This window comes from Neltuma alba, unplaced genomic scaffold (assembly GCF_004799145.2).
Source record: "Neltuma alba isolate B1F8T4 unplaced genomic scaffold, ASM479914v2 tig00010121_pilon, whole genome shotgun sequence".
NCBI lineage: Eukaryota > Viridiplantae > Streptophyta > Magnoliopsida > Fabales > Fabaceae > Neltuma > Neltuma alba.
The window spans coordinates 85,802-110,702 of NW_021635073.1; the positions used below are offsets into that span (position 1 = coordinate 85,802).

The following is a 24,901-nucleotide window of genomic DNA, read 5'->3' on the forward strand; positions in this document are numbered from 1 at the left end:
AAATTCTAAATAAAAAACTTTAAGGAAAATTAAATTTCAAGAAAATTCACAAGGTATCTCAAAAAATTATAAGAGATTATGAAGCAGAAAAGAGCCCCTTAAATACTCAAAAATTTCTTAACAGCTTTGCTGTAACCTTAGTAGACTATTGACTTGGAGCGGCGTTTTGACTAAGTTACTGGATGAATTAAATTATGAAATTTGGCATGCTTAAAGTCCACAGCTTGAAACCAATAGGTGGAACACTAAAATTGGACATCTATACGATTTATTGTGATTTTTCAAATTATGGTTAGAATTCTAAAAAAAAGTTTTTAACCAATGGAACAGTGGTAACTCCTGTACAAATCTGGCACTATTTCACTCTGAATTTGTTCATAATATTATTTTTCCTTGAAAGGGCATTCAAAGAGCTTTCAATAGAACTTAGAATCACCCTATTTTAATTTTTCTAGAATTATGTATGAATTTTTAAATTTGGACAGAAAATCTAAAATTACCACATGAGCAATGTTTCCGCAAATCAACGTCCTAGTTATGTTTTTATGGGTTTAAGGCCATCCAAAGTGGTCAGAAATGGTTCTAAATGGACTTTAAGGTATAATAGAAGTAAGGTGTAACACTTGCCACCTTGAAGCCTTAACTCTTGCCTCCCTTCCTTGCTCTTGGAGTTTTCTTCTTGACAATGCCAAATGTCTATCAAACATTTAATAAGGCATTCTCAATCACAATCCAAATCAATCCATTCATACCTAATCCTCTTTAACTTCATATTATCTTTTAACTTTTGAGCTTGGTTTCCAATCTTTCTAAATTTAATTTCACATGCTATGGCCACAAAATTTTGCATATAGAACCCATTTCTCAAAGTTATTAGAATCAAACTCCTCCCTACTCAAACTGATTTGGCTGAAACATAGAGTCTTAGGGTTTAAAATTTTTACTTTTAATTCCAATGCTTCCAAATATGTTTTCTCATCTTTGGCCCACACAAAAATTCATCCTAAACCTATTGAAAGTATCAAAATCATCAAAATCCAACCCTAAGGCATAACCCCTAGCTTCGCCAAAAATTACAAGAATTGGAAGGAGCTGATTTCAATCAAATTCCACTATAAAACCATTTGATTCTTTCTATTCTAGCCTTTAATCCTTATTTTAGCATTAACTTCATCTTCTTCTTACTCAATCAATTTTGTGAGCACTATACCTTGGGGTTTCAAGGTTCTAAAATTCATCAAAACCCATTACCAAGCTCAACAACAACAAAAGTAATGGAAACTACACCAAAAACCATGAACATACCTTGTTTTGGAGCTTGATCTTGCATGGCTTTCCTTTCTCTTTCTCTTCTCCCTTTTCCTTTCTCCAATTTAGCCTCTCCCACCTTTTCTCTTTGTTGGCCAAAAGTCTTCACCTGATAGGAGGGGAAGGATATTTATAAACATTTACTTAAATCCCAACAGTTGATCTTGTGTGTGTGTGCTTGATCTTGGCCATTCATTTAATCTCTTTGGCCATGTGTCGTTTATCTTCTTGATTCTTGCCATCTAACCCTCTTAGGTATCCCCTTCATTCAATAGAAGTGCCACCTGAGCAAACTAAGAGAACAATAGCCTGACAAAGGGTTCGGTACAATTCGAATGTACATTTAATTTAGACAGCAAATAAAACCAACCCATCATTTATTTGAGATTTTGAGATATTGATAAGGTGTGAATACCTAGTCTATTCAATGCTAGGGACACACAATCCTACATGTGATCATAAGCAAAATTTTATTACATAGTTCTATTTCTTCCAACTATGCCCTTTAACAATTTGTATCATTCCATCCATGTCCCTTCATCAACTTTGCATTAAAATAGGGAGGAAAATAAAGGAAAATTCGTGCATAATTATACCCTTGACTATTCCTCCACTTATTTTCCGATTTCACATCATATTGGGTACTTTTTTAGGTCCAACTTAACTAGTAACATTGGGACATGTTCTAACACCCTTTTTCCATCACAAGTAACCTTACATGACATTATATAGCATGCCTAAGGAGGAAATAATGCTCTTTCCTTGTTCTTCCATTAAAATATTTAATAATATTTATTTCAGAGCAAACTTCACTGAATTCTTTCTACCGATGCATGACTCTGAGAATCTATCTCTGGGTACCAATACTACCCTTTCATCACGGGGAACTTCTGTAATTTTTCTCAGGTTAAAATTTAACCCATAAACAGCTTGTTTTACTTTTCCCAGATAATATATAAATAGTCTTTAAATTCTATTAAAGCTAACCTCTTTGCTTTTTGGGGATGAAATTATTTTTAAAACCTATGATAATTTCTCAAGTAGTATTCCCCATTTTTCTGTAATTATTTGAGGCCTCCTCATATTTTAAATAATTCAAATTAAGCTAATATTCATAATTAGCCAAAATCTTGGGAAATTTATCAATTTGCTCCAAGGTTATTTTCGTCATTTTTTTACCCCATACAAACCTCAAATCCACATTTTTCATTTTTTTTTGGAATTTTTCTAAGATTTTGGGCGTGTTTTCCATCACTGCCATTTTCAGCCTGAAACTTTCTAAATTTCGTATTAGGTCCCTACTCGGGTTTAACCTCAAGAATCATCTCATTGAGGTTCCCAGCATAACCTTTGGCCCTTAATCATCTCTAATTCCCATACTCATGTCCTTGAGATTTCATCGAGGTCTCTAACTTGTCTATCTCGAGGTTCCAAGAAATTCTTACTTTGCAGTTTGGTCCCTAAGAATCCTCTCGTCCTTCTAGGGAACTTCTGGAATTCCTGCTAAAAGGAGTCAAATAGCCGTCTTGTCTTAGACTACTTCCTGTGCTTTAGAGCCTAAAATTCAGGATGTTACAATGGCTCTAATGAGTAAATAGCATGATGTGTTTATGTATTTAGGGCCATGTGATGTTAAGGAAGATGAAATGGAAAATTTGAGCAAGTAACATTAATGGTTGAAAGTAAAAAGAGAAAGAGGAAGAAATAAAGTTAAAAGATAGTGAACTTACCATTGTTGTCTACTTGATATATATTTGTGTGTGCGCGCGCGCGCTTTTGTTGTTGATGTGTATGATGTTGTTTGACGATGATATAAAGCATGAATGGTTCAATAATGCCCTTTTTCTTGTATGTTCCATGGCTATGTGTGTATAAAACATTGAGCATGTAAGCATGTTATTATATGAATATGAAATTATGTAAAGCATGCAGGTCACACACCAAGCATCTATCTTGCATGCGTAATAGGTAACATTTGCTACTAAAATTCTCCTAAGTCTCACCCTTCCTTAACCAACCATAATATGTATTATGAGCATAGAAGAGGAATACAAGAGGTGGATCAAGAGAATAAAGGGGAGAACCAAGGAAATATTTCTTATTATGTTGTGTAATAATTCTCCCTATATGTTAAGGTATGTATAAAAATGTCTATTAATGATATGTAATGATGAATGATGACATTGGCATGTAAGGATGAGGATGATAAAGCATTATCATGATTTATGAGATGTTGGATTGGTTACATGTATGTAAAGAGATGTTTATAACATGTTAACTCAAAGAACGAGGATGACCATTTCAATTAAAGTAATGAACTTGAGATAGTGTAAAAGTAAAGAAAATGATCGAATCTTCCCATGAAATTTTAGGCGTTAGTAGTACACACCCTAAGCTTTAAACTAGGAGATAGAGCACCTCAAACGTATGTGTGTATTAATAGATATGAATTTTCAAAGATTCGGCAAAAAACTGTAGAGTACTATTTTGACCATATAAATAGTACCAATTCTCAAATTTTTCGGTACTAAATGAGCAAGTAAATAATTCAGTGAGTATTTTTTCCCCTGAAGATAATTGAAAGAGATTTAAATGATGACTTGAATAGCCTTCATATGATTTTTCTATATTTAGTTATGAATTCTCAAATTTGGACTAAAAATCTAGAATTACTAAATGAATAGTAACTCAAGGTTCAAAATACAAGATTTTAATGTACTGGCTTAATTCATAATTGGCTTAAACCATAACGCTTCTGAATGCATACTTAAATGGGGTAAAATGATGAATGTTGCATTATTTCTCGGTTTGAGGTCCTTCTTTGTGATTCTCCTTGTCCATCATATGTCTTTTCTAGTGTCTTTTGACTTATTTCCAATTTCTTCAATTTTTGTCCAAGTTACCTCCAATGAAATTCAATCTTTTATAATATATATTGTCTTAAAAGGGAGGTACTTGGGAATTAAACAAATAATGACCTAATTACCCTTAAAAAAAGCACAAATTAATGCAAGTGGACTATTAGAGAATTAATCATAAAATCATACAAAATGAGTGCAAAATGCTGTAATAGACCTCGAAAAGGCCAACAATAATCATGTAATAAAATGTCAAATCACTTTCTTTTCATCATTTATAAAAAGTCAAAAAAATATTTCTTTTGACTCTTCTATTTTCCTGGATTATGCCTTTGCATTTTAATTAATCCAAGAATCAAATTCAAATAGACTTTGTGTGGACAATAGACCTAAATTGACCACTATATTATATAGAGGTTAATTTAGTAATTAATTTGAGCGTGATATGATTAGGGCAATTACGTACCCAATCCTTGCATGCTATTTTATATTATTTTAGGGTTATTTTATGAGTTATTTTGCCTTTTATTGTATAATCTATGATTATTTGGTGTTCTAGGTCCTTACATGTAATTTTATCTTGAATAGGGTATTTTTATCATTAATTTATTCTCTCTAATTTAATTAATTTCTAAGATATTTAGTATTACAAAGATAAGATTTGGTTTGTAGGTATTTTTTTTAGAATAATTAAAGTTGGAAAGTGAATTTGATAAATACCAAACAAAGACCAAAGGAAAAACTAACCAAGGACAAGACAATACCAGGAAAGGACCAGATTTAATAGCAAAGAAGGATCTAAATGAAACTCAATATTTTTGGCCAAGATTATCACAATTGTCGCGGCCTTTTAGCCAAGTTGTCGCAGCACTTTGGTAGAAATTTTGTAGCATGCATTTTTCACGAGCCATCCAGGTTTTTACCCTTTTTCATGCTTGATCTGACTCAGAGACCCTAAAATTTACGAAACCCTAGCCTCTAAGTGGGATTAACAATCCAACACCATTCTCTTCATCTTTTCTCTCAACTCTCATTCCAATTAGAATGAATTTCTTTACCATTTATCTATTCTCATTCATCCTTGCTAAAATTATTGGAGCTAGAATTGTGTGGATAAGCGCTACTCCTCCAGTTCCTATGAGTGGTTGAGCCATTCTTGGGTTCTTTTGGATGGCTTGAAGTGACTATGAGCAATTGGTTCTTCAATGGGGAGTTTTCTTGTTCCGTTAATGTTTCTAGGAGTTTCATTATGTGTAATTAAATTATTCCTAATTGGATTGTTCAAATTATATATATGTGATGTTGAACCCTAATGTCATTTATGTTAAGCTAAATTCATATTTGATGGATTGGTTAATGTATTAAGTACTTTGATTATTTATATATGTGTTTCTTTTAAGCATAGTGATATTGCGTTATTGGATATGTCTATCTGTTTGATAATCTATTATGGTGATTTATACTATTTAATAGTGAATGCGTGGCATTTTAGTGCCAGGCGCATCCCATTGGATGAGCCTTTATCTAAAAGGAACAATGTATTTGTAACGTTAGCGTAATCACAAATAATAAATGGAGCAAAAGTGTTGGATACTACTCGTAATATGATGATAATTGCTCAAATAACACAGAGGTTATAGAGCTATTCAGTGGTGAAAATGCAGAAACAGAATGAGCATGACAGAGATTACAGTCGGTCAGGACAGAATAACAGAAAAGAGAGAGAAGGATCGGAGAGAGGAAAGAATACAACCAAAATCATCCACACCCTCTCTAACCGTTTCTATCCCTATTTATCATACGCTCCCTCCATATCGAGAACCTTCCATGTCTTCTTCGTGGCACGAGTGCTCCTTCTGACTGCAATGGGTTCTTCGTTTGACATTGGGCCTTCCCTTTCATTGGATCCTGAACCCATTGCACCTAGATCTGTTACAATACCACCCCCATTAGATTGGACCTTGTCCTCAAGGACCAGCGATGGGTACCGAGCGACAATACTATCACGATCTTCCCAAGATGGATCAATAGCCCCATCCCATTGAATGAACAGTTGTGGAATTTGGTGTTGACCACGTGTCAAGAGGCGGGTACCCAAAACTTGAAGAGGTTGCGAAAGTGGTCCTTCCGATAAAGTCTGCAGCGGTAATGGAAGATATGACTCTTTGGGCTCCGTTCCATGAAATTTCTTTAATAATGAAACATGGAAGACTGGGTGGATTTGTGCGTGGTCAGGCAGAGCTAAACGATAAGCAACCTTGCCCACCCGTTCAAGAACTTGAAAAGGACCAAAATAAACCAGTGCGCGTTTCTGGAATCGCTGGAGCTGTACAGAATGCTAGCGGTATGGTTACAGCTTCACTAGGACCCAATCAGCAACATTAAATTCTAGATCAGAACGCTTGGTGTCAACGTAACATTTCATGCGAGCCTGTGCACGTTGAATATTTCGCTTGAGTACTTGAAGGACCTCATCACGCAACTCCAATTGCCGATGTATATCCGTTGGTGTATCCTATGTAGAAGAGTGTCGGATCAAAGGGGGCGGGTCACGACCGTAAACGATTTTGAATGGCATCATGCCCGTAGAATGATGAAATGAAGTATTGTACCATAGTTTTGCCCAGGGGAGAAGGGTTAACCACTTGCACGGATAGTCATGTATGAAGCAACACAGATACATTTCGAGGCATTTGTTGAGGGCCTCCGACTGACCGTCCGACTGAGGATGGTAGGCAGTGGTATAATTCAATTGCGTACCCTGAAGTTTCATCAAATGGCGCCAAAAAGCACTTGTAAACACACGATCACGATCTGATACTATGGTACAGGGTTGGCCGTGTAGTTTGACCACGTGGTGTAAAAACACCTCTGCAACCTGTGAGCTAGAAAAATGCGACGGTAATGCCATGAAATGATCGTACTTGGAGAGACGATCCACCACCACGAGAATAGTGCCTTGTCCTCAAACTACCGGTAGACCTACTATAAAATCCATGGCAATATCCTCCCAAATATGCTCTGGTATAGGAAGAGGGCTGAGAAGACCGGCAGGGTGTAATTGTGAGAGTTTAGCCTGTTGACAAACGACACAATTACGAACAAAAGTGTGGATGTCCTGACGCATTTTAGACCAGTAAAATAAGTAAGCAATGCGCTGGAAGGTCCTCAGATAGCCAGAATGTCCTCCCAAAGCAGAGGAATGGAACTCTTCCAAAATCTTACGGATGAGAATAGCATCATTAGGGGGAATGACTAGACGATCACGCCAGTACAAATCACCTTGACGTACATTAAAATGAGTGTCAGTGGGAAGACCCTGTTCTAGTTGTTGCTTTAGTTGGGTAATAAAGGAGGAAGAATGAACCGCGTCATAAACCGTGTCCATGAAAGTATTAGTGATGGCAGAAAGAGCCATGTGGGTCGCACGAGACAATGCGTCGGCGGCTTGGTTATGTTTTCCAAGCTTGTACTCAATAGAAAAACGGTAACCCAAAAGCTTCGGTGGACAAGCTTCTTGCTCTGGTGTTTGAATTGTCTGGTCTGTGAGGTGGCATAAACTAGCATGATCAATGCGGATAATAAATGGGTGCCCAAACAAGTAATGCCGAAACTTGGCCACAGCCTCTGTAATAGCATAAAGTTCATGAGCATAAACTGACTGAGACTGCATCCTTGAAGATAGCTTCTTTAAAAAAAAGCGATTGGATGATTATCCTGGCTCAATACTGCACCTATTCCGCAACCTGAGGCATCCGTTTCTAAGATAAAGGGCTTAGAAAAATCGGGCAAAGCCAGTACCGGTGCCTAAGTAATTGCCTCCTTTAACCCGAGGAACGTGTCTTGAGCCTCTTGAGTCCAATCAAACGCGTCTTTACAGAGTAGCTTCGTAAGTGGGCTAGCCCGCTATGTATAATTCTTAATGAAGCGCCTGTAATATCCACTTAAATCCAGGAATCCCTTCAGTTTAGAGACAGTAGTGGGTACGGGCCATTCTTGCACCGCTCGAATTTTATTTGGGTCCATCTCAACTCCTATTGCTGAAACTACATGCCCCAAGTACTCTATTCGCCTTCGGCCAAAGGAACACTTCGACTGCTTTGCGAACAAGTGATGTTCTGTCAACACAGTCAACACTTGCTCTAGATGTTGCAGGTGTGCTTCCCATGATGAACTATAAATGAGAATATCATCAAAAAAAGTCAGAACGAATCGACGCAGGAAGGGATGGAATATAGTGTTCATCAGAGCTTGGAAGGTTGCTGGTGCATTTATCAAGCGAAATGGCATAACAAGCCATTCATATAAACCCATATGAGTCCGAAAAGCAGTTTTTCCCTGATTTGTATTTCTCATCAAAATTTGGTGGTATCCGGAACAAAGGTCAAGTTTAGAGTAGAAAACCGAGCCAAACAATTCGTCCAGAAGTTCATCGACTGTTGGCATCAGGAAAGCATCTTTGATGGTAACAGCATTTAAGGCACGATAGTCGACGCAAAATCACCGGGTGCCGTCCTTCTTTTTTACTAGAATAACTGGGGCCGAAAACAGACTAGAGCTCGCTTTCCTCAATCCCTCATTAAGTAATTCCGCAACGATTTTCTCAATTTCTGTTTTCTTGCTAACTGGATAGCGATATGGGAGCACTTTTACTGGGCCTGTCCCCGGTGTAAGATCTATACAATGCTCGTGTCCTCTCTCCAGTGGCAGCCCTTGTGGACTATCAAATACGGTTGCAAAGCGGTTCAACAATTTGGTCAGTTCACCAGAGTTCTCTGACTCAATAGAATTGGAATCCTCTGTCTGTTCTTCATCATCCAGCTGCTCGATCATGAAAAATTCAGCCACTGCATCAGTTTGATGTAACCGAATTAAGTGATGGAATTGTGCTTGTGATGAAGCAGGCCCACGGAGTCCCCTCAAGGTAATAAAGTCTTCATTCAACAAGAATTTAATAGTAGATACACTATAGTCTGCCACGTGAGGTCCTAATGTTTCCAACCATGCAGCACCAATGACTACATCAACCCCAACCACCGATAAGACCAAAAAAGTGATGGTCAAAATATATCCATTTATATGGACCTCAACATCTCGGGCTACCTCAGTACTCATCAATATTTTCCCTGTTCCACCCAACACTCTAACCGTCGTTGCTGGTTCCACGGGTATATTCAGATGTTTTATTATGCGAGGGTGGATGAAATTATCTGAACTTCCCCCATCTAATAAAATCTGAACGTTCGTGCCTTGGATGTTCCCATGAAAGCGGATGGTGGCTGGTCCTTGAGTTCCTCTTAGAGCATGAAGGGACAAATGATGTAACGTGGCATCTAGTCCTGTATCTTCTACTTCCAATTCTGGGAGTCCATCATCATCATCATCTTCTCCCTGTAACATCATCAACTGCTTGTTCGGGCATTTGTGAGTGGGAGAAAACTTGCTATCACAAGTATAGTAGAGCCCTTTCTCTCTTCGTATTTGCATCTCTGCTGGAGTAATCTTTTTAATGGGTGGCGTTTTTGGTGTGGGCAATAAAGGAGGAAGGTTTGCTTTCCCCCCACTTGAATGGGTAGTTGCAGTATTCGTTACATTTCCTGTATATGGTACTATTGCTTTGCTTTGTCCAACCCCTGCTACGGAAGGTCTCACCGATGTCACCCCTGGTGTCGTGGGTCCCGAATATAGTCGTGCAAGAGCCATAGCATTGAGTAATGTAGCAGGATGTTGAATCAGTACGTCCCTTTTTAGCTCATGTTTAAGTCCACCAATGTAACAGTCTATTAATGCTGACTCCGGGACGTCCTCCGTTCAGTTTGCGAGGGATAAGAATTTCTGGTTATATTCTTCGATTCTTCCGCCTAATCCCATTTGTGTCAGTTTAAAAAGTTGAGCTCGAGCACAATCAAATTGAGATGGCCTATATTGGCTTTCGACTGCCTTTGTCAAGGTATACCAGTTGGTAATACGTCTAGCTTTTTCCATCATCTGGAACCATGGAAGGACGTCGCCCTCCATGTGTACTGAAGCAATGACCAGCCTCTACGGATCCCCCACCTCATAATATTTGAAGTATTGCTCAGCTCGGTAGATCTAATCCAATGCATCGATACCGTCGAATCTTGGGAAATCCATCTTAATCACCTTACCCATAGTAGCCACATAGCTGCCAGATTGCACCACTGGACTATTAGGTTGTGATATGCTATCCTTTAAGCTCGACGAAGGTAACTGTTCAACCCTCTTATTCACGTTTTCCATGGATTGCATCATCGAGCGCATCAGACCCTCCAACTGGTCAAATCGGCAATCGATCTTGTCAAATCATCCCTTAGTATCGTCAATGAACTCATTGGCCTTCCGCATATCTGCCTGCAATTCCTTCATCCGAGTGTTGTTTGCCATGATCTGATGTCCTCTCAATGAAAGCACCAATTGTAACGTTAGCGTAATCACAGATAATAAATAGAGCAAAAGTGCTGGATACAACTCGTAATATGATGATAATTGCTCAAATAACACAGAGGTTATAGAGCTATTCAGTGGTGAAAATGCAGAAACAGAATGAGCGTGACAGAGATTACAGTCGGTCAGGACAAAATAACAGAAAAGAGAGAGAAGGACCAGAGAGAGGAAAGAATACAACCAAAATCATCCACACCCTCTCTAACCATTTCTATCCCTATTTATCGTACGCTCCCTCCATATCGAGAACCTTCCATGTCTTCTTCGTGGCATGAGTGCTCCTTCTGACCGCAATGGGCTCTTCGTTTGACATTGGGCCTTCCCTTTCATTGGATCCTGAACCCACTGCACCTGGATCTGTTACAGTATTTAACCAATCCAATCACATATTTTGGAAGTGGCTTTTATTCTATGATTTTAATACCCATAAGTATGTGGAATAGCATTTAAGAGTTAGTTTGTCAATGTTAAGATTCCTTGGAGTGATGCCAAGTGAATCCATTAGCCAGAGCTTAGCTTGAATGTAATTTCATACACCTAGGATTTCTTTTACAGAAAATGGTTTTTGGAACAAATCATGAGTTGACTCTATTTCCAACCTAACTCCTATTGCAAGAACCACTATTTTGGCCGTTGTAAGCATAATCCAAGAGAACGATTCATCTCATTGATTTCATAGCATTTTCCACCCAATTTATTTATTCCCCAAAAATCCAAAAATATTTACTTCATTGCGTTATTTTACTTTTATTTAAAAACTCCCTCTCATCTGGAATTGTTAACTTATATGTGTGTGTGTTAGTTTCATAAAGCTTTTAGTGTGTGTGTGTCTATATGTGTAATTAAATATGTGAGGACTTGCGTGACTGGAAAGCCCCTAGAAATGTCCACTGTAAACTTGTGATCCTAAAAGCTTCACAAATATCTAGAGCAAATTGTGTGATTGTAAAGAATATCAAGTACCTATGTTAAACTAGAGGTATACAGTAGATTGACATCTCATGAGAACCCAAAAAATTTAAAAGATAAGTTTGCACCCAAAAAGATTTTTGGCTTTTTGAGTGCTCAATGTTCCCTTAAGTGAAAATTTATTGAACAAATTTACATTTTAGCCTTTTAAATTAAACCCATTGAAAAAAAAACTTGGCCCTAATTTCAAAAGATCTACTTCCTACACAAAAGGCTTATTTACCAGCTGACTTGTGTCTTGATGGTTCTTTGCTCGACAATGAATTACTTGGACGTAGGTTCTAATGCTGGTGGCCAAATATAAGAACAAAGCTTATTTAGCGGCTGACAATGCACCAACAGATACTGCCTAATTAGGAGAAGTCTCTAACCCAAATTTCATTTTCATGACCATTTTCGTCATGAAAATTACTTTCATACCAAAAGCTTTTTAATTTTTTTCTAAGGTTTATTATGCCCCAAACTTCAGGATTCTTTGGTCTTTTTCAAGGTGCTGCAAACTATAAGAGCCCGTTCGGTATGTTAAAAATTTGGAAAGGAGAAGAAAAATCTTGATTTTCTATCTATAAAATACGTTTGGCAACACAATCTTCCTGCAAACCATTGTTCAGCGGCGAGAAATTTTCCCTCATGCATGGGAAGATTGCTTCCTACCATTTTTTGTGAGAACCCATTTTTCATCGTGTTGAGAAAATCTAAAAGACAAATTTACCCCTAAATAGAGGAAGAGACAGATGACGGAGATGATGGATGAGAAGAGGAAGAGCAACGTAGAGCACCAAAATTGTGCGACTAAACTAAGAAAGAAGATGAAACACATTGAAATATTCTCTAAATTAAACCACTAAACAGTAAGTCGACATTTTTTAAACGGAGCAATATGATCTTTTGCCCTGTTCAATACTTGAAAAATAGGGGAGTTTAGAGATGATTTGTTCATTGTTACCGAAATGGTAGTGAACTGTGGATTATGAAGATTATCACATTCCCCAACTCACTAACAGCGGCAAGATGTTCAATGTTGCAGGTTGGTGATTATGGCTTTCCTGTGCTATAAATACACAAATTTGAATTGGATGCGTACTTTTTTTGTCATATCTTAAATTTTACTAGACATAACTTTCTTATTTAAGCTTAAATTGGGTAAATGGACTTTTATTGAGAAACACTTTGATTCTGGTATCTAATGAAATAAGATCCATTCAAAAAATATTTATATTTTCAAGTCTATGGAATAAAATAGTGTAAAAAGGTCATAAACATTTTAGATATGACCTTTGCTGAATCTTATTACAATATCTCACAAACTATAAATATTTTTGAGATGAACCTTGTTATATATCAATATAGCCTCAATTAGATTTTCAACAACATCTACCTTAAAAAAATATTTTCATATGAAATAGATATGATTTTTTAAATCTAGTTCAAAATCTGATATAAAAAAGGTTTTGCTCACTATTTCCATTATAGCTTTAAAATTACAAAGTATTTTTTATGGGTTTGTTGCATTAAAAACTCGACTTAGAGAGCTTTTCAATGATAGGTAATTTGTCTAGTTCGAATTTAAATTGAGAAAGTTATATCAAATCAAAAGTTGCTTTGTTCATTGCATCAAAAACAGAGTCTTACAAAGCATCTAAATATGACGTAATGTAATTCAAAGTTTGCGCGAAAAGTTGGAATGTATCATGCATAAATTATAATTTGTATGAACAAATTCTAATTTACATTAATAAACCCATGGTTAAACTTTAAGCTGTGAGAAGGAAATAAGCATACTTGATTCTGATGTGAACAAAGCTGAATTTACTGCATCAAATTCAAACTTTTTTGAGCATATTCAAATTTGATGCAAGAAAATTCAAATTTCCTACATCAAATTTGAATTTACTTGCTACTTTTCTTGTCATATTAAAACTTAAATTTTATCGGACATAATTTTATCAATCAAAATGGAGCAAATGACTCATCATTAAAGAGTTATTTAAATCCAAGTTCTAATGAAATAAAACCCATTCAAAAATTCATTATATTTATAAGGTTATGATCAAAATTGTAAACAAAGGCCATAAATGTTTTACCTTTAACCCTTGATTAATGTTGTTATAATTTCCCACAAACTACAAATAATTTTAAAGTGAAAGTTGTTTGATATAAATGTAGACTCAATTAGCATTTCAATGACATCTAGCTAAATGATTTAATTCTGCAACGTTATTATATTTTTGGAAAACGTTTGTGACTTTTGCATACTATCTTGAAAATAAATTTCAAGATACAAAGAGTTTTTAAATAGGTCTGGTTGCATCAGAAATTAAAATTAAAGAGCTTTTCAATGACAAATCATTTAACCCATTTAAATTTAAATTAACAAATGTATATCCTCTACAAATTCACATTTTAATTGACTTTATTTATGTGCATCCATATTTATAAATTGATTGATCATATTTCCTTCCTTTTCTTTGTGAATTTATTTTTTATTCCTTGTTCAAACTTCTCTATTATATTTTATTGATATTTTGTTGTTTAATTTTTCATCTAATTATTTTTTACTTATTTAATATCTTTAGTTATTTATATATGTATATAAAAATTTATATTTATTTAAATTATAATATCTTTTTATAAATTTATTTTTTGAATTATTGATTTTTTAATAATATTATTATTCTACAAGGTTAAAAAAAATATTTTTGTTTGATAATATTATATTCTTTCATTAAGGATAATATGGTAAAATTACACAACTTTTCAACTCATTTTCACCCAACCAAACCTAAAATTTTTCGCAAACTTATTTTTCATTGTAATGCTTACCGAACAAGTCATTATTCAAATTTTTTCAATTCCAACCAATTCTTCAAACCAAACCATCCCTAACACATTTGTTTGATTTTTCACAACCTTTTCGTTTGGTATATTTTCTATCCTATTAAAATAATTAGATTTATAGAAATAACAAGTTGCTCATCTATCCTCATTAAATCCATGAATTCATAGGTTTCTACATCTTTGTTTCGAATAATTTTGAGCAATGTTTTAAAAATCAGATCAGACATCAACACGAAAGGACTAGCAGGTCACAGTCTGAACTATCATATCAGTCAAATTGTTTAACCGAGTTGATGACGCAATAATTAAATAAAAATTTAATAAAAATTATATGCATATATATAAAAGAAACAAATTCCTAGTAAGTTTAGTATTATGGTTTTCCCATTAATATAATAACACCATAGTATATGATATTTAATTGTGAGACTGTGATCTTGGGTAGAGACAGGCGATATTTTAGTGGGTAAATTAACGTCTCAAATGGCGAAAGAATCCTCGTATGCCCCCGAAGATAGATTATTACGAGCTATACTTGGCATTTAGGTATCCACCTCAAAGGAAACTTCTCTTACGACCATCTTTCGATTGTTAATACGATATATAAGGACCGCTACTACAAAGAGTACTACACCCTTGATCGTGAAATATCGATTGCTTGTTGAACCCTATGAATTGCGTGAAAGTAGGATACTCCAAATTCGAGAGTCCAAGAGTTTTATAAAACGCTCTTGATGGAAAAAAATGTGAATGAAAGATCCCACTTAATTGAATTGACGTCCTGTTCGTTCAGCTCGCAACAATCCAATTAGTTCACCGGGTGAAAAAACATTAGACATTTCATCTTCTGAAACCAATACTCTTGATGTTATTTGACGCACGATAATTTCTATATGTCTATTATGGATCTGCATCCCCTGGGATTGATAAACCTTTTGGATCTTATTAACCAAAGAAATACAACTTTGTGCTATAATTAGCTCAGCACCAATCAAGAATCCCCAATAACACCATAGTATATGATATTTTAAATAAAAACAGTTTGAAAAAAGATAAGAAGATAAAACTTTGATTTAAATATATATGATGTTTAAATGAAATAAGAAGATTAAAATATGATCAGTATTAATATCTAACGAATAAAGATTAGTTTAATAATTAATAATTAAGCATGACGAAGAGGCGATGGAAAAATATGCATAAGATACATCTATGAATGCCTCGAATTTCAAGGCACTGGAAAGATAAACAAATAAAATACGTGATGGGAAAATATGCACAAGATACATCAATGGATGCTTCGAATTTCAAGGCATTGTAAAGATAAACAAATGAAATACATATTAATTTTTCAATTAAAAAAATGAAAGTAAGGGTTTCAAGCAACCAGACACAGACTTGTTCTTTCCAGTGCACACGTGACACGTCTCCTTACTCGTTCTTCTTACTTATTTTCATCATTTCACATACATTTTCTCTCTCTTGACGGGATCAATGGCTTTCTCTAGCTTTAGTCCCTTCACTTCTCAAGGCTTTTTCATCCGGCGGTCCGAAAGAACAAGCGATGATTGGGGGGTGAAAAACCTTTTAGAGCCCTTCTTTCCTGGTAACTTTTTGCTCTCCATCGCTTCTAAAAACATCTCTTCATGTTTTTCAGCAGCCTCATCTTCATCTTCCTTCCCTCAACTTCACATATAATGTTCACATATAATGCTTGTGAAACTTAACCCATATGACTAATGAAAATCCGTTTCAGTTCGCAGGATAACAATAACTCCCGACTTAATAGCCAGCTCAAAGTAGTCCAAAACAATTTAATACTCAAAACGGCTAAACTCACTAAAACAGACCAGCGTGCTTTCCAACCAACGATCTGACTCTTCAAACATTGATTTTGAAGATGTAAAACTCTTCCACATTTAAAAACTTACGTCAACCATTAATATTATTCAAACATGTGATAATTTGAAATTCATTCCTCTAAGAACACTCTTGCTTGAAGTAGTTTCTAATCCATATTCAAGTGTTCATCAAATTCTCATACTCAAATTCATCGCCATGCCCTGTCTACTTTTAAAATGGCAGATTTTTCTGAGCACGTATGAGCAGACGCTTTGAAAGTCCCATCAAGCAAGATTCCTGTTCTTGGTTAAACTAGCAGTAAGAATTCAGGTGCAAATAGATACTCGTTTAATCGGAAGGTCATGTCAATCCTAATATAACAACATGCCTCCCCCTGAAAATTAGAACCTCATTCAACTCTGAAGTTAAACTTTTTGACCCCCAAAAAAAGAAATTTAAAAAAAAAAAAAAAAACTCTGAAGTTACACTTGAGATTGTTTTTTGATTTTTTAAACTTAACAATCCAACATACACACACCCACGAACACAGGAATGAACCTCTGAACTCCCTCACAAAAAGGAGGGGTTTTGCACCGCTGGACTTGATGGTTTTTGGCAGTTGAGATTGTTCAATAACTCATCACTACAAATAATGCCCGTTCTTGAACACAGAAGAAATATATCAGGCATTGATTATTTATGTTTTCAATCTTACCGTAATTAAGTTGTCTGATCCACTCATGCTTCTTGGCCTGGGAAGATACCCCACCATGCAATCCCAACCAACAAAAGCATAGACTCAGTACAAGAGCAGGATAATGAAGGTTGACCATTACTCGTCACGGTGGGAATAATGGCCATGTTTCTGCCACCTCTGAGGGTGTTCATCTCTATCTTTCCTTTTATGAGAGTGTTCCCGCCTTTCAGCAGATCTCCTGGAATGACGCTCCTTCTCAGCATAACTTCTACTACTATAGTAATGCCCATCTCTTCCCTCTCTTCTTTCCACAGGGCTCCTTCGATGAGTATAGTTGTCTCGGTGAATTGAACTACTCTTATAATGCCTGTCAACACCTTCACTCCTGTCATTACAACTTATTCTGCGGGAGCCTTCTTCCTTGTCTGGATTGGTCCTTTCTCTTCTAGGAGGCGATGGCATCTTCAAACACACAAGACATGAAAGACATTTAATCAATGAAATTACAATTTGGAACGCCAACCAATGATAGACTAATAACTAGTTTTCAGCATTAACAGGGGGGGAAAGTTATAAATAAAATAGTAGACATATAAATCCCCTGTAGCTCTGTATCCTAAGATTCTATACAAATTTGCAAATATAAAATCACCTGAAAGCGTGACATGAATCTTCCTTCAGGAGGAGGTGGAATGCCAAGTCTCTCCAAATGCTTGTATGGTATCGGTCTCCTGGATGAATCGAGGAAATGAATTTATAATTAAAAACAACAACGCCACCAGATAATCAACATAGGATGGGCTATAATTACTTTGACCAGAATGATGCTATTTCCTACCCATTTTTACACAGAGCAACATTTTAGATTGAGATGAAATATCCTTAACAGTTGAAAATTATTGCTTCGTTCAATAAAATAAGACTTAAAATTCATCACATCATCGTTCAATTCCTGTATCAATTCACCTCTAAAAATCGTTTTCCTGCCTCCCACTGATTTAATTCTTATCCATCGTTTTTCCTTTTTTCTTATTTATATTTGAATCACTAAAAGGTACCCCCAACCAAACCAAAAAAAAACTCTATCTACCAATAGACAAGTAAATCGTCATATTGGATCAATGACTTCAAATCAGGAAATAGACTCAAATAGGGCTACAAAGCACCTGAAGAGTATGTACATGACCAATATACTTTAAAAATGAGCCTAGGAATACTATACATGTCAATACCATTATTTCTTATAGACTAACTATAAACTACTTGAAATGTCTGAACCAGATCAATATCAGCAGTACCAAAAAATTGGTTCAAGATAAACTATTAATGGTAGCAATTGTTGCTACGACTAGGATAAAAGGAACTTCATTCTATTACAATTTAAAATTCATTTTCTCTTTGACTACAACAGGAAAAACTAAAGTTTCACTTGCCTGACCTATAGCTTTTCCGGATGGGTCTCACTTAATATATTTTCTAACCATAAATGAATAAACAACCAAAAAAAAAAAAACCACAACGAGCCTTTGTAATCATAATAAATGAAGACTAGAACTATTTAAATATTGCACAAGGAGTTTTAGTTAAACATTGCTTCATAATTATATTTTTGCATGATCATGTGTATAGATACATTGATGTACAATTAGTGCTTTCATTGTCATAGAATATACAAGCTATGCAAGTGTCATTACAATCGGTATAATGCTATCATCTACTGAGTTATTTTTTGGAAAGGGGGGAGAAAACTGATTACTAAAAATGTGTTTTATAAATTATAGGATGAAATAATCAATCCAAAATACAGAAAAAAAAGTTTGCACACATAAGGAGAACTGAAACATACAGAGGAGCTCGAAATGGCCTTTCCCTTCCACCAAAACGAAGTTGTCCAGATTCCTTCTTACCGCCAAGACCGCCACCTAAGGCAGAGGAAAGAAAATAATCAGATGGATCAGTGGTACTGTAGAAGGAATAACGCTTACCGTATCCATTACTGCAACTGACCTAACCTTCTAGGAATCCACCCAGGCATCAATTGCTGTCTGTTAAAATCAACTAGGATTTCGCAATCATCAATAATAGAATGATGAGCATCCTGCATAAGAAGAAACTCAACAAAAGTTCATGGTGTTCACACTAAAATGCACTACAAGCAAAGGTAGCAGAGATGCTTTCAGGATACTTGACATGAGGCTATCCAATCAGCTATTGCGTTATTTACTAACAGGAATGGCTGACGAGAGCTATTACGGAATTAGCTCAAGATTGGGATATATAATAAATGTAAAATATAAAATTGTAACAAACTGCAGAAATCAGTCATTCACTATGATACCAACAACAACAAAAAAACTCTATCCCGCTAGATGGGGTTGACTATATGGATTGCACAACAACATTGAGCCCCATCCAAGACCAAATCTTTGAATGTATTATTAACTGAAGGATCTTGCTCAATAATTCAATATGATACCACATCACCTAAAATTATATTCATTAAAATGTTAAATGTTTCAACTTAATCAAGCAATTAGTAGAATCTACAAGCCGAGAAACATAAACACATTCCATGGAATTACTGATACTGTTACAATTAGGGAGTGCTTCATCTTCTCTCTCAAGTCAACACTCCTTTGGCAGCTGGACATAACTATGGCGGTGCAAAAATGTATTGCAACTTCTAGTTCTTAATAAAAGAGCTAATTAGAGGATTGGATTTGGTCATAAATAGAACACCTCAATCCACTTATCTCACATTTTTCCTAAAATATCCATATTGACTATAAGAGATTGCCACCAAGGTGTGTTTCCAATACATATGATTAAATAATCAACATACGTTTATTATAAATAACCAACTTAACTAATTTCTTAATTTTCCCAAATTAGTTATCTGGCTTTTATGTTAAAAACCGGAAGTAGTACTTAGTTTGTTATATTAATAGTGTAGTTGTTGGTGAGCCTCCTACACTTGCCGGATTAGTCGGAGGCAGAGATCATCCCGGGTGTGTGCGATACCCCAGACTACGAGCTCCCTCCTTTTTCCGTCGTTGCTAGTGAGCCTCCTACACTTGCCGACGGATTCTGCGAAGAATCATTGCCGACGGTGAAGGCCCGTGATGAACCGAGCATTGCGTCCCTAAAGGTCATCGCTATAGCTCTGATACCATGATGCTTTTTAGACACTTAAAACTTCATATTATTCCACCATAGAAGCCGATACATATAGGTGCAAAGTGTGCGATCAGATCGCATGGGATCTTTCTCAAATAATACATCAAATCTAATCATACTAAATCTGGAAATAATCCTATCTGAAATCCCTAAATAAAAGGCAAAATAAAAGGCAGAAAAACAAACTTAACTAAGAGAGTATAAACAGTAATGATAAATTAGGGTTATCTAAGGGTTAGGCCCAATAAGAATAGGCCCAATGTCAACATTAACTACATTATCCGTGAAGATATTGGCTACATTAACAGCTGTAAAATGTTGTTTAAAAGGCATAACATAAGCAGTTTTTGAGAATCTATCAACCACAACCAGAATAGATGTCTTAAAGCAAGACTTTGGAAGACCACTGACAAAATCAATCAATAAGTCAGTTGTCGTACAATACTACATACCATTTTGAGATAGGTATGTCTCCTTTTGAAGCTGTGTAGGGGCTTTATTGTAATTAGAATAGAGAGACAATGCCAGGGTGATGTGTCCATCAGGCGGATTGTGGATAATTTGAGAAAGAAATATGTTCTTTTTATTCATTTCACTAAGTATTGAGATACAATAACTATATATACATGAAAAAGGAATAAACTTTCATAAATGAGAGAATAAAATTCACTAAAGCCTAATGAATGCTAATAATAGCTACACCACAATAACAGAATATTTACAATCAATGCACAATATTTTCACAGGGATTATTTCTGTTGTACCTCTTCCCTTTTCCATTTTGTCGAATGAATTAGCTATTATTCTCTCTGCTTATATCACATAGACCGGTTGGAAAAAAAAAAAAAAAAAAAAGGACTCATGGGAAGTAGGCAGAAGACTTCTAGAGCTATTTCATTATGAAGGATGACAAACCTGAGAACAAAAGCTGGAAGAACAACAGGCAGGCTGCTCATGAGAAGAAAGTCCCAAAATTCTAAGAATTGTTTATCTCACAAGAACAATGTTGGGGAGTTCTGGTAGTACAGCTTCTTGAACCAGTAATGGAGTATAAATGTACGGTCAGTGTGGGAGCATGCATAAATCTATTAGTTTTCATAGTAAACTGGTTTTATTATTAAAGCTAAAATTTAAATTATCTTTAATTTGATAGGGAGTATTGAGATTATGAATTTTTCAAACATAGGTCTTTAAAATGGAAGCAATTAATATAGACTTGTTCCACAACGGTGAAATATGGGAACAAGGGAGCTTTCTAGCAGTGACTTAGTGGGCTAAAGCAGTTACATTGTTGTCCAAAAAAAATGGAGCCCAAAGCTTTTTCCTCTTCTGCCTAGGCATAATTTGTACACTACCGTTATGCTTTCTTCATTTTTAGTATTTAATTGTGTAGGAGTCAGGGAAGAGTCAAAATCATCAGGAATACTTATCTATTTGTATTTGGAAGTATTTCACTCCCTAAGGACTCATAAATAGAGTTAATCATGTTGAAAATTTATGCACCTTTTTTTAATTTATCCCTTGTGCTGCCTTATATGTATTGCTATTTGACATTGAAATTCTGCTCCTACTAAAACTACCCCAAAAAACATTGATAAGTGCAGTTCATATTTCAGATTAAAGGTAAAGATTCATTCATTGCTCAATTTTGATTGGTAACAAGTTACAATACCTCATAAGCATGCCGCATCTGACTTTCAGTTTCATATTCAACAAATGCATAACCACGGGAGGCTCCAGTCACTGAAATGAAAAACATGAAATTTACGAAGGTAAAATTCCCATGCCATGACAATAGAATTGCTAAAAGAGCGATCATCTGTTACATTATTCCCATAAAACACGCAAAAAATAAATAAATAAACAATTTGTGGGAGTTTAAAATACAACTTCGACTAAACAAGATGCTGTATAAATAAACCAACAATCAAGCATAACATTTGGCAAATGAACATCAAAGTAAAGATGCAGCCTTGTCCACCATGTACACTAACCAATCAACTTGATTTGAAAAAGGAAAAAAGAAAAACGCTCATCAAAAGCTCCCCCTCATGAATGATAATAATTAAACTTCTTTTTTTGGTGGCAGATGGTCAGATAATAATTAAATTTAAATAAGCTAAATTTTTTCCATTACAGTTGATGAAAATTTGAAAATATTTGTCTCTCAAGGACTTTACATATATTATAATTCTTGAATGGCTAAGTGATGATGAAATATATCCTCGAATCTGAAATATTATTTTCTAAAATCACAATAATGTTTTTAAAATATTGACAACCAAAGGCGGTCTAAATTTGATTATAAAACAATACCAATGTCCCTGACCAAGCGCAAGTTTTTCACCCGACCGTACTTGCCCATAACCTGAAAGGCCAAAATCAGATAATTTTTTCCAGATAAAGAAATTGTATTAGACAGGAGAAATTATTGAGGATAAAGAAATCATGCTTGACAAGGAAACCAAGAATTTCATCAGTCGATGTGTATTGAAGAATTATTATTAACAAAAAAAAAAAAAAAAGGAAAAGCACCAGTACAAGAAATATGCTTCTAAGAGATTAAGCCACGTTTAATCCACCAGTGATTGTGAGACTTGCTAAGGAGAAACCAGCCTTAATGTAGCAGTCTTCTTAAATACATAATCAAAATGGTGACTAGAAGTTTGAACCAGAAGACGTCCTAAGAAGTCAAGCTAAAAGCCAATGCACCATGACCCACTAGACTATACATGTCAAGTCCTGAGAATTCTCAAATGAAAATACCAATGCATGGTTCTGAGCAATGCAGTCTTTTAGACGGACATGAGCTTAAGCAAAAAGGTTTTATCCTAACCATGCCCCTTTTGTACCATTACACAATATCCGATGAAGCATTACATTGTAAATCTTCTTTCATCTCCATGGTAACATGCGTTCTAGCTAAGTGGCACAGAGGAATATATAATATAAATTTTGTCCCTCGACAGTCTCCTTCACTCTTCTATATTCTGTTTTGACCCTGCTTAAATGCTCAGTAAACCAGAAACCAAACCAACAATAATGAAACAGAACAGCAATAAATGAGGAAAATCCTGAGGCTTTGATATTAATATTCCAGAGTTGAATCAAAGATACAATAAGCTTCCCTGATTCAAGTCAAAGCCCTATTTCCCCTAATAACAGAAAAAATCACAGCGGCTACTAATAACAAAAGAACACGGGAAATACAATGAACACAGCTTAACCCAGCGGCTCTCCCATGGCATTCGAGAGGCCAGGTCTCTCCTCACAATTCTGTTCCCAAAATCAGTCCTAAGGGCATTACCCTCCCATTACACGCATTATACTCCCCAAAAGTAGTCCTACCCCCTATACAAGGATTCAGATTCAAAAGATTGGTAGCTAGCTGCACACTAGAGTTGTTCCCCATTTTCTGGAGCTCCAAGATAATCTCTTGGACCAGCGGACTCCCCTTCTTCTACCCCTGGTTGTTTACCAAACCTCCTCTTATATGTCTTCTTAAAACCAGCAGCTATAGCAGCCATATCCTATTCCCAAATTTGTCATCCACTTCCCGGGTAGTAGGACAGATATTTACCTGCCTCTTTTTCATTTTCCTTTATTACTATGTCATAAAATTTCAATCGCTAAATTTATGCAGTCCGTAAAGGAATTCCTGCATTTAAAAGCATTACATTGAGTCCCTGATGGTCAACCAGGCCCTACCGAAGTGACAACTCATTATCATGAATATGAAAGTGATGTCATCCTTGAGGCAAATAATTTCTCACTTTTCTCCTTTAGAGGGAACAAACCAACAGCTTGATAACGCAAAACCTAGTTGCAACAAGTTTCGTTTTATTTTTATAAGAAAATATATGCATAAAAATTATAAGAAATCACACTGTTGATGGCAGAAATGCACAGAGTAGCTCTAGCTTATCTTAATTTGACGACATGGTCAGAGAGGCCTATTCCCACTCTCCGAATACAGATTGAATGAACATATTAAATTTCTTTTCTCAAGGTTGGCAAATGAAATTTTCACAGAACAGAATGTTTACTTTGTGAAGGGTTTCTTCAGTGGTGAAGCGAGAGAGGCGGCCAACGAAGACAGTGCAATATGGGTCTCCTGCGGCCTTGTGATCGCCAAATGGGTCGTCTGCAGAAACGTACAGGGAAGTTGAGAACGAAATTTTGAGAAGAGAATTCAAAAGAAAAGGAAAAGAGAATACAGAGGCCAGTGGAGGAACAAAGAAGAGCTCGATAAACAGCATTATCGTGAGGAAGAATATCTGTTCCGTCTATGCTGCCAGCTTGAATAGGATGGTATGAATCAGCATAGAATACTGAGTTTATGTTGCCGCCACCGCCCATCCTTTTCTTCTCAACTTCCGGCGAACTTTTCTCCCTACCGCTGGACAGAGAATCAATACCTATTCATTTGGGCTGGGTTGGAGCGGTGATTAATTCCAGTACTTCGATATGAGATCAGACAGAAAATTCCAGAGAGGAGAAAGTTTAGATAGTAGGTGGTATCGTTAATTCAACGTGAGAACTAATTAATTAATTTAAATAGATTAAAAAAACAGTAACAAATAAGTATTATTTTTTTTTAAAATATTTTTACTAATCAAGATATTAGTTAGAATTACTATTATTATAAAGAAAAATTAGATAAATATGAAAGTTAAAACAGATTAGTATTTTATATTTAAAAATAAAATAAAAATCAAATAAACTCTTACGTTAAAGATTAAGAGAA

General features: G+C 35.6%; 1 protein-coding gene across 3 annotated transcripts; it reads right to left on the reverse strand.

The window, feature by feature from the left end:
* Window positions 1–16,551: 16,551 nt before the first annotated feature.
* On the reverse strand, window positions 16,552–24,611 carry LOC114754231 (U11/U12 small nuclear ribonucleoprotein 35 kDa protein). Of its 3 annotated transcripts, none has more exons than XM_028943019.1 (9): window positions 24,372–24,611; window positions 24,201–24,298; window positions 22,471–22,522; window positions 21,827–21,897; window positions 18,985–19,075; window positions 18,824–18,899; window positions 17,630–17,708; window positions 17,113–17,439; window positions 16,552–16,944 (listed from the first exon to the last, which is right to left on the reverse strand). In XM_028943019.1, the coding sequence occupies exons 1-8, from the start codon at window positions 24,511–24,513 to the stop codon at window positions 17,113–17,115; spliced, it is 936 nt and encodes a 311-aa protein (XP_028798852.1). In that variant the 5' UTR covers window positions 24,514–24,611; the 3' UTR covers window positions 16,552–16,944. The 3 variants fall into 3 exon arrangements, with proteins under 3 accessions (XP_028798852.1, XP_028798851.1, XP_028798850.1); XM_028943018.1 differs by having other exon boundaries at window positions 16,552–16,941; window positions 17,110–17,439; XM_028943017.1 differs by having other exon boundaries at window positions 16,584–17,439; window positions 24,372–24,610.
* Window positions 24,612–24,901: the final 290 nt, after the last annotated feature.

Coding starts and splice junctions, on each gene's coding strand:
- LOC114754231 (XM_028943019.1), bottom strand. CDS start 24,513: ATGGGCGGTGGCGGCAACATAAACTCAGTATTCTATGCTGATTCATAC. Junction 18,900..18,984: donor GTGGATTCCTAGAAGGTTAG/GTCAGTTGCAGT, acceptor CCTCTGCCTTAG/GTGGCGGTCTTGGCGGTAAG. Junction 17,440..17,629: donor GATTCATGTCACGCTTTCAG/GTGATTTTATAT, acceptor GTGTGTTTGAAG/ATGCCATCGCCTCCTAGAAG.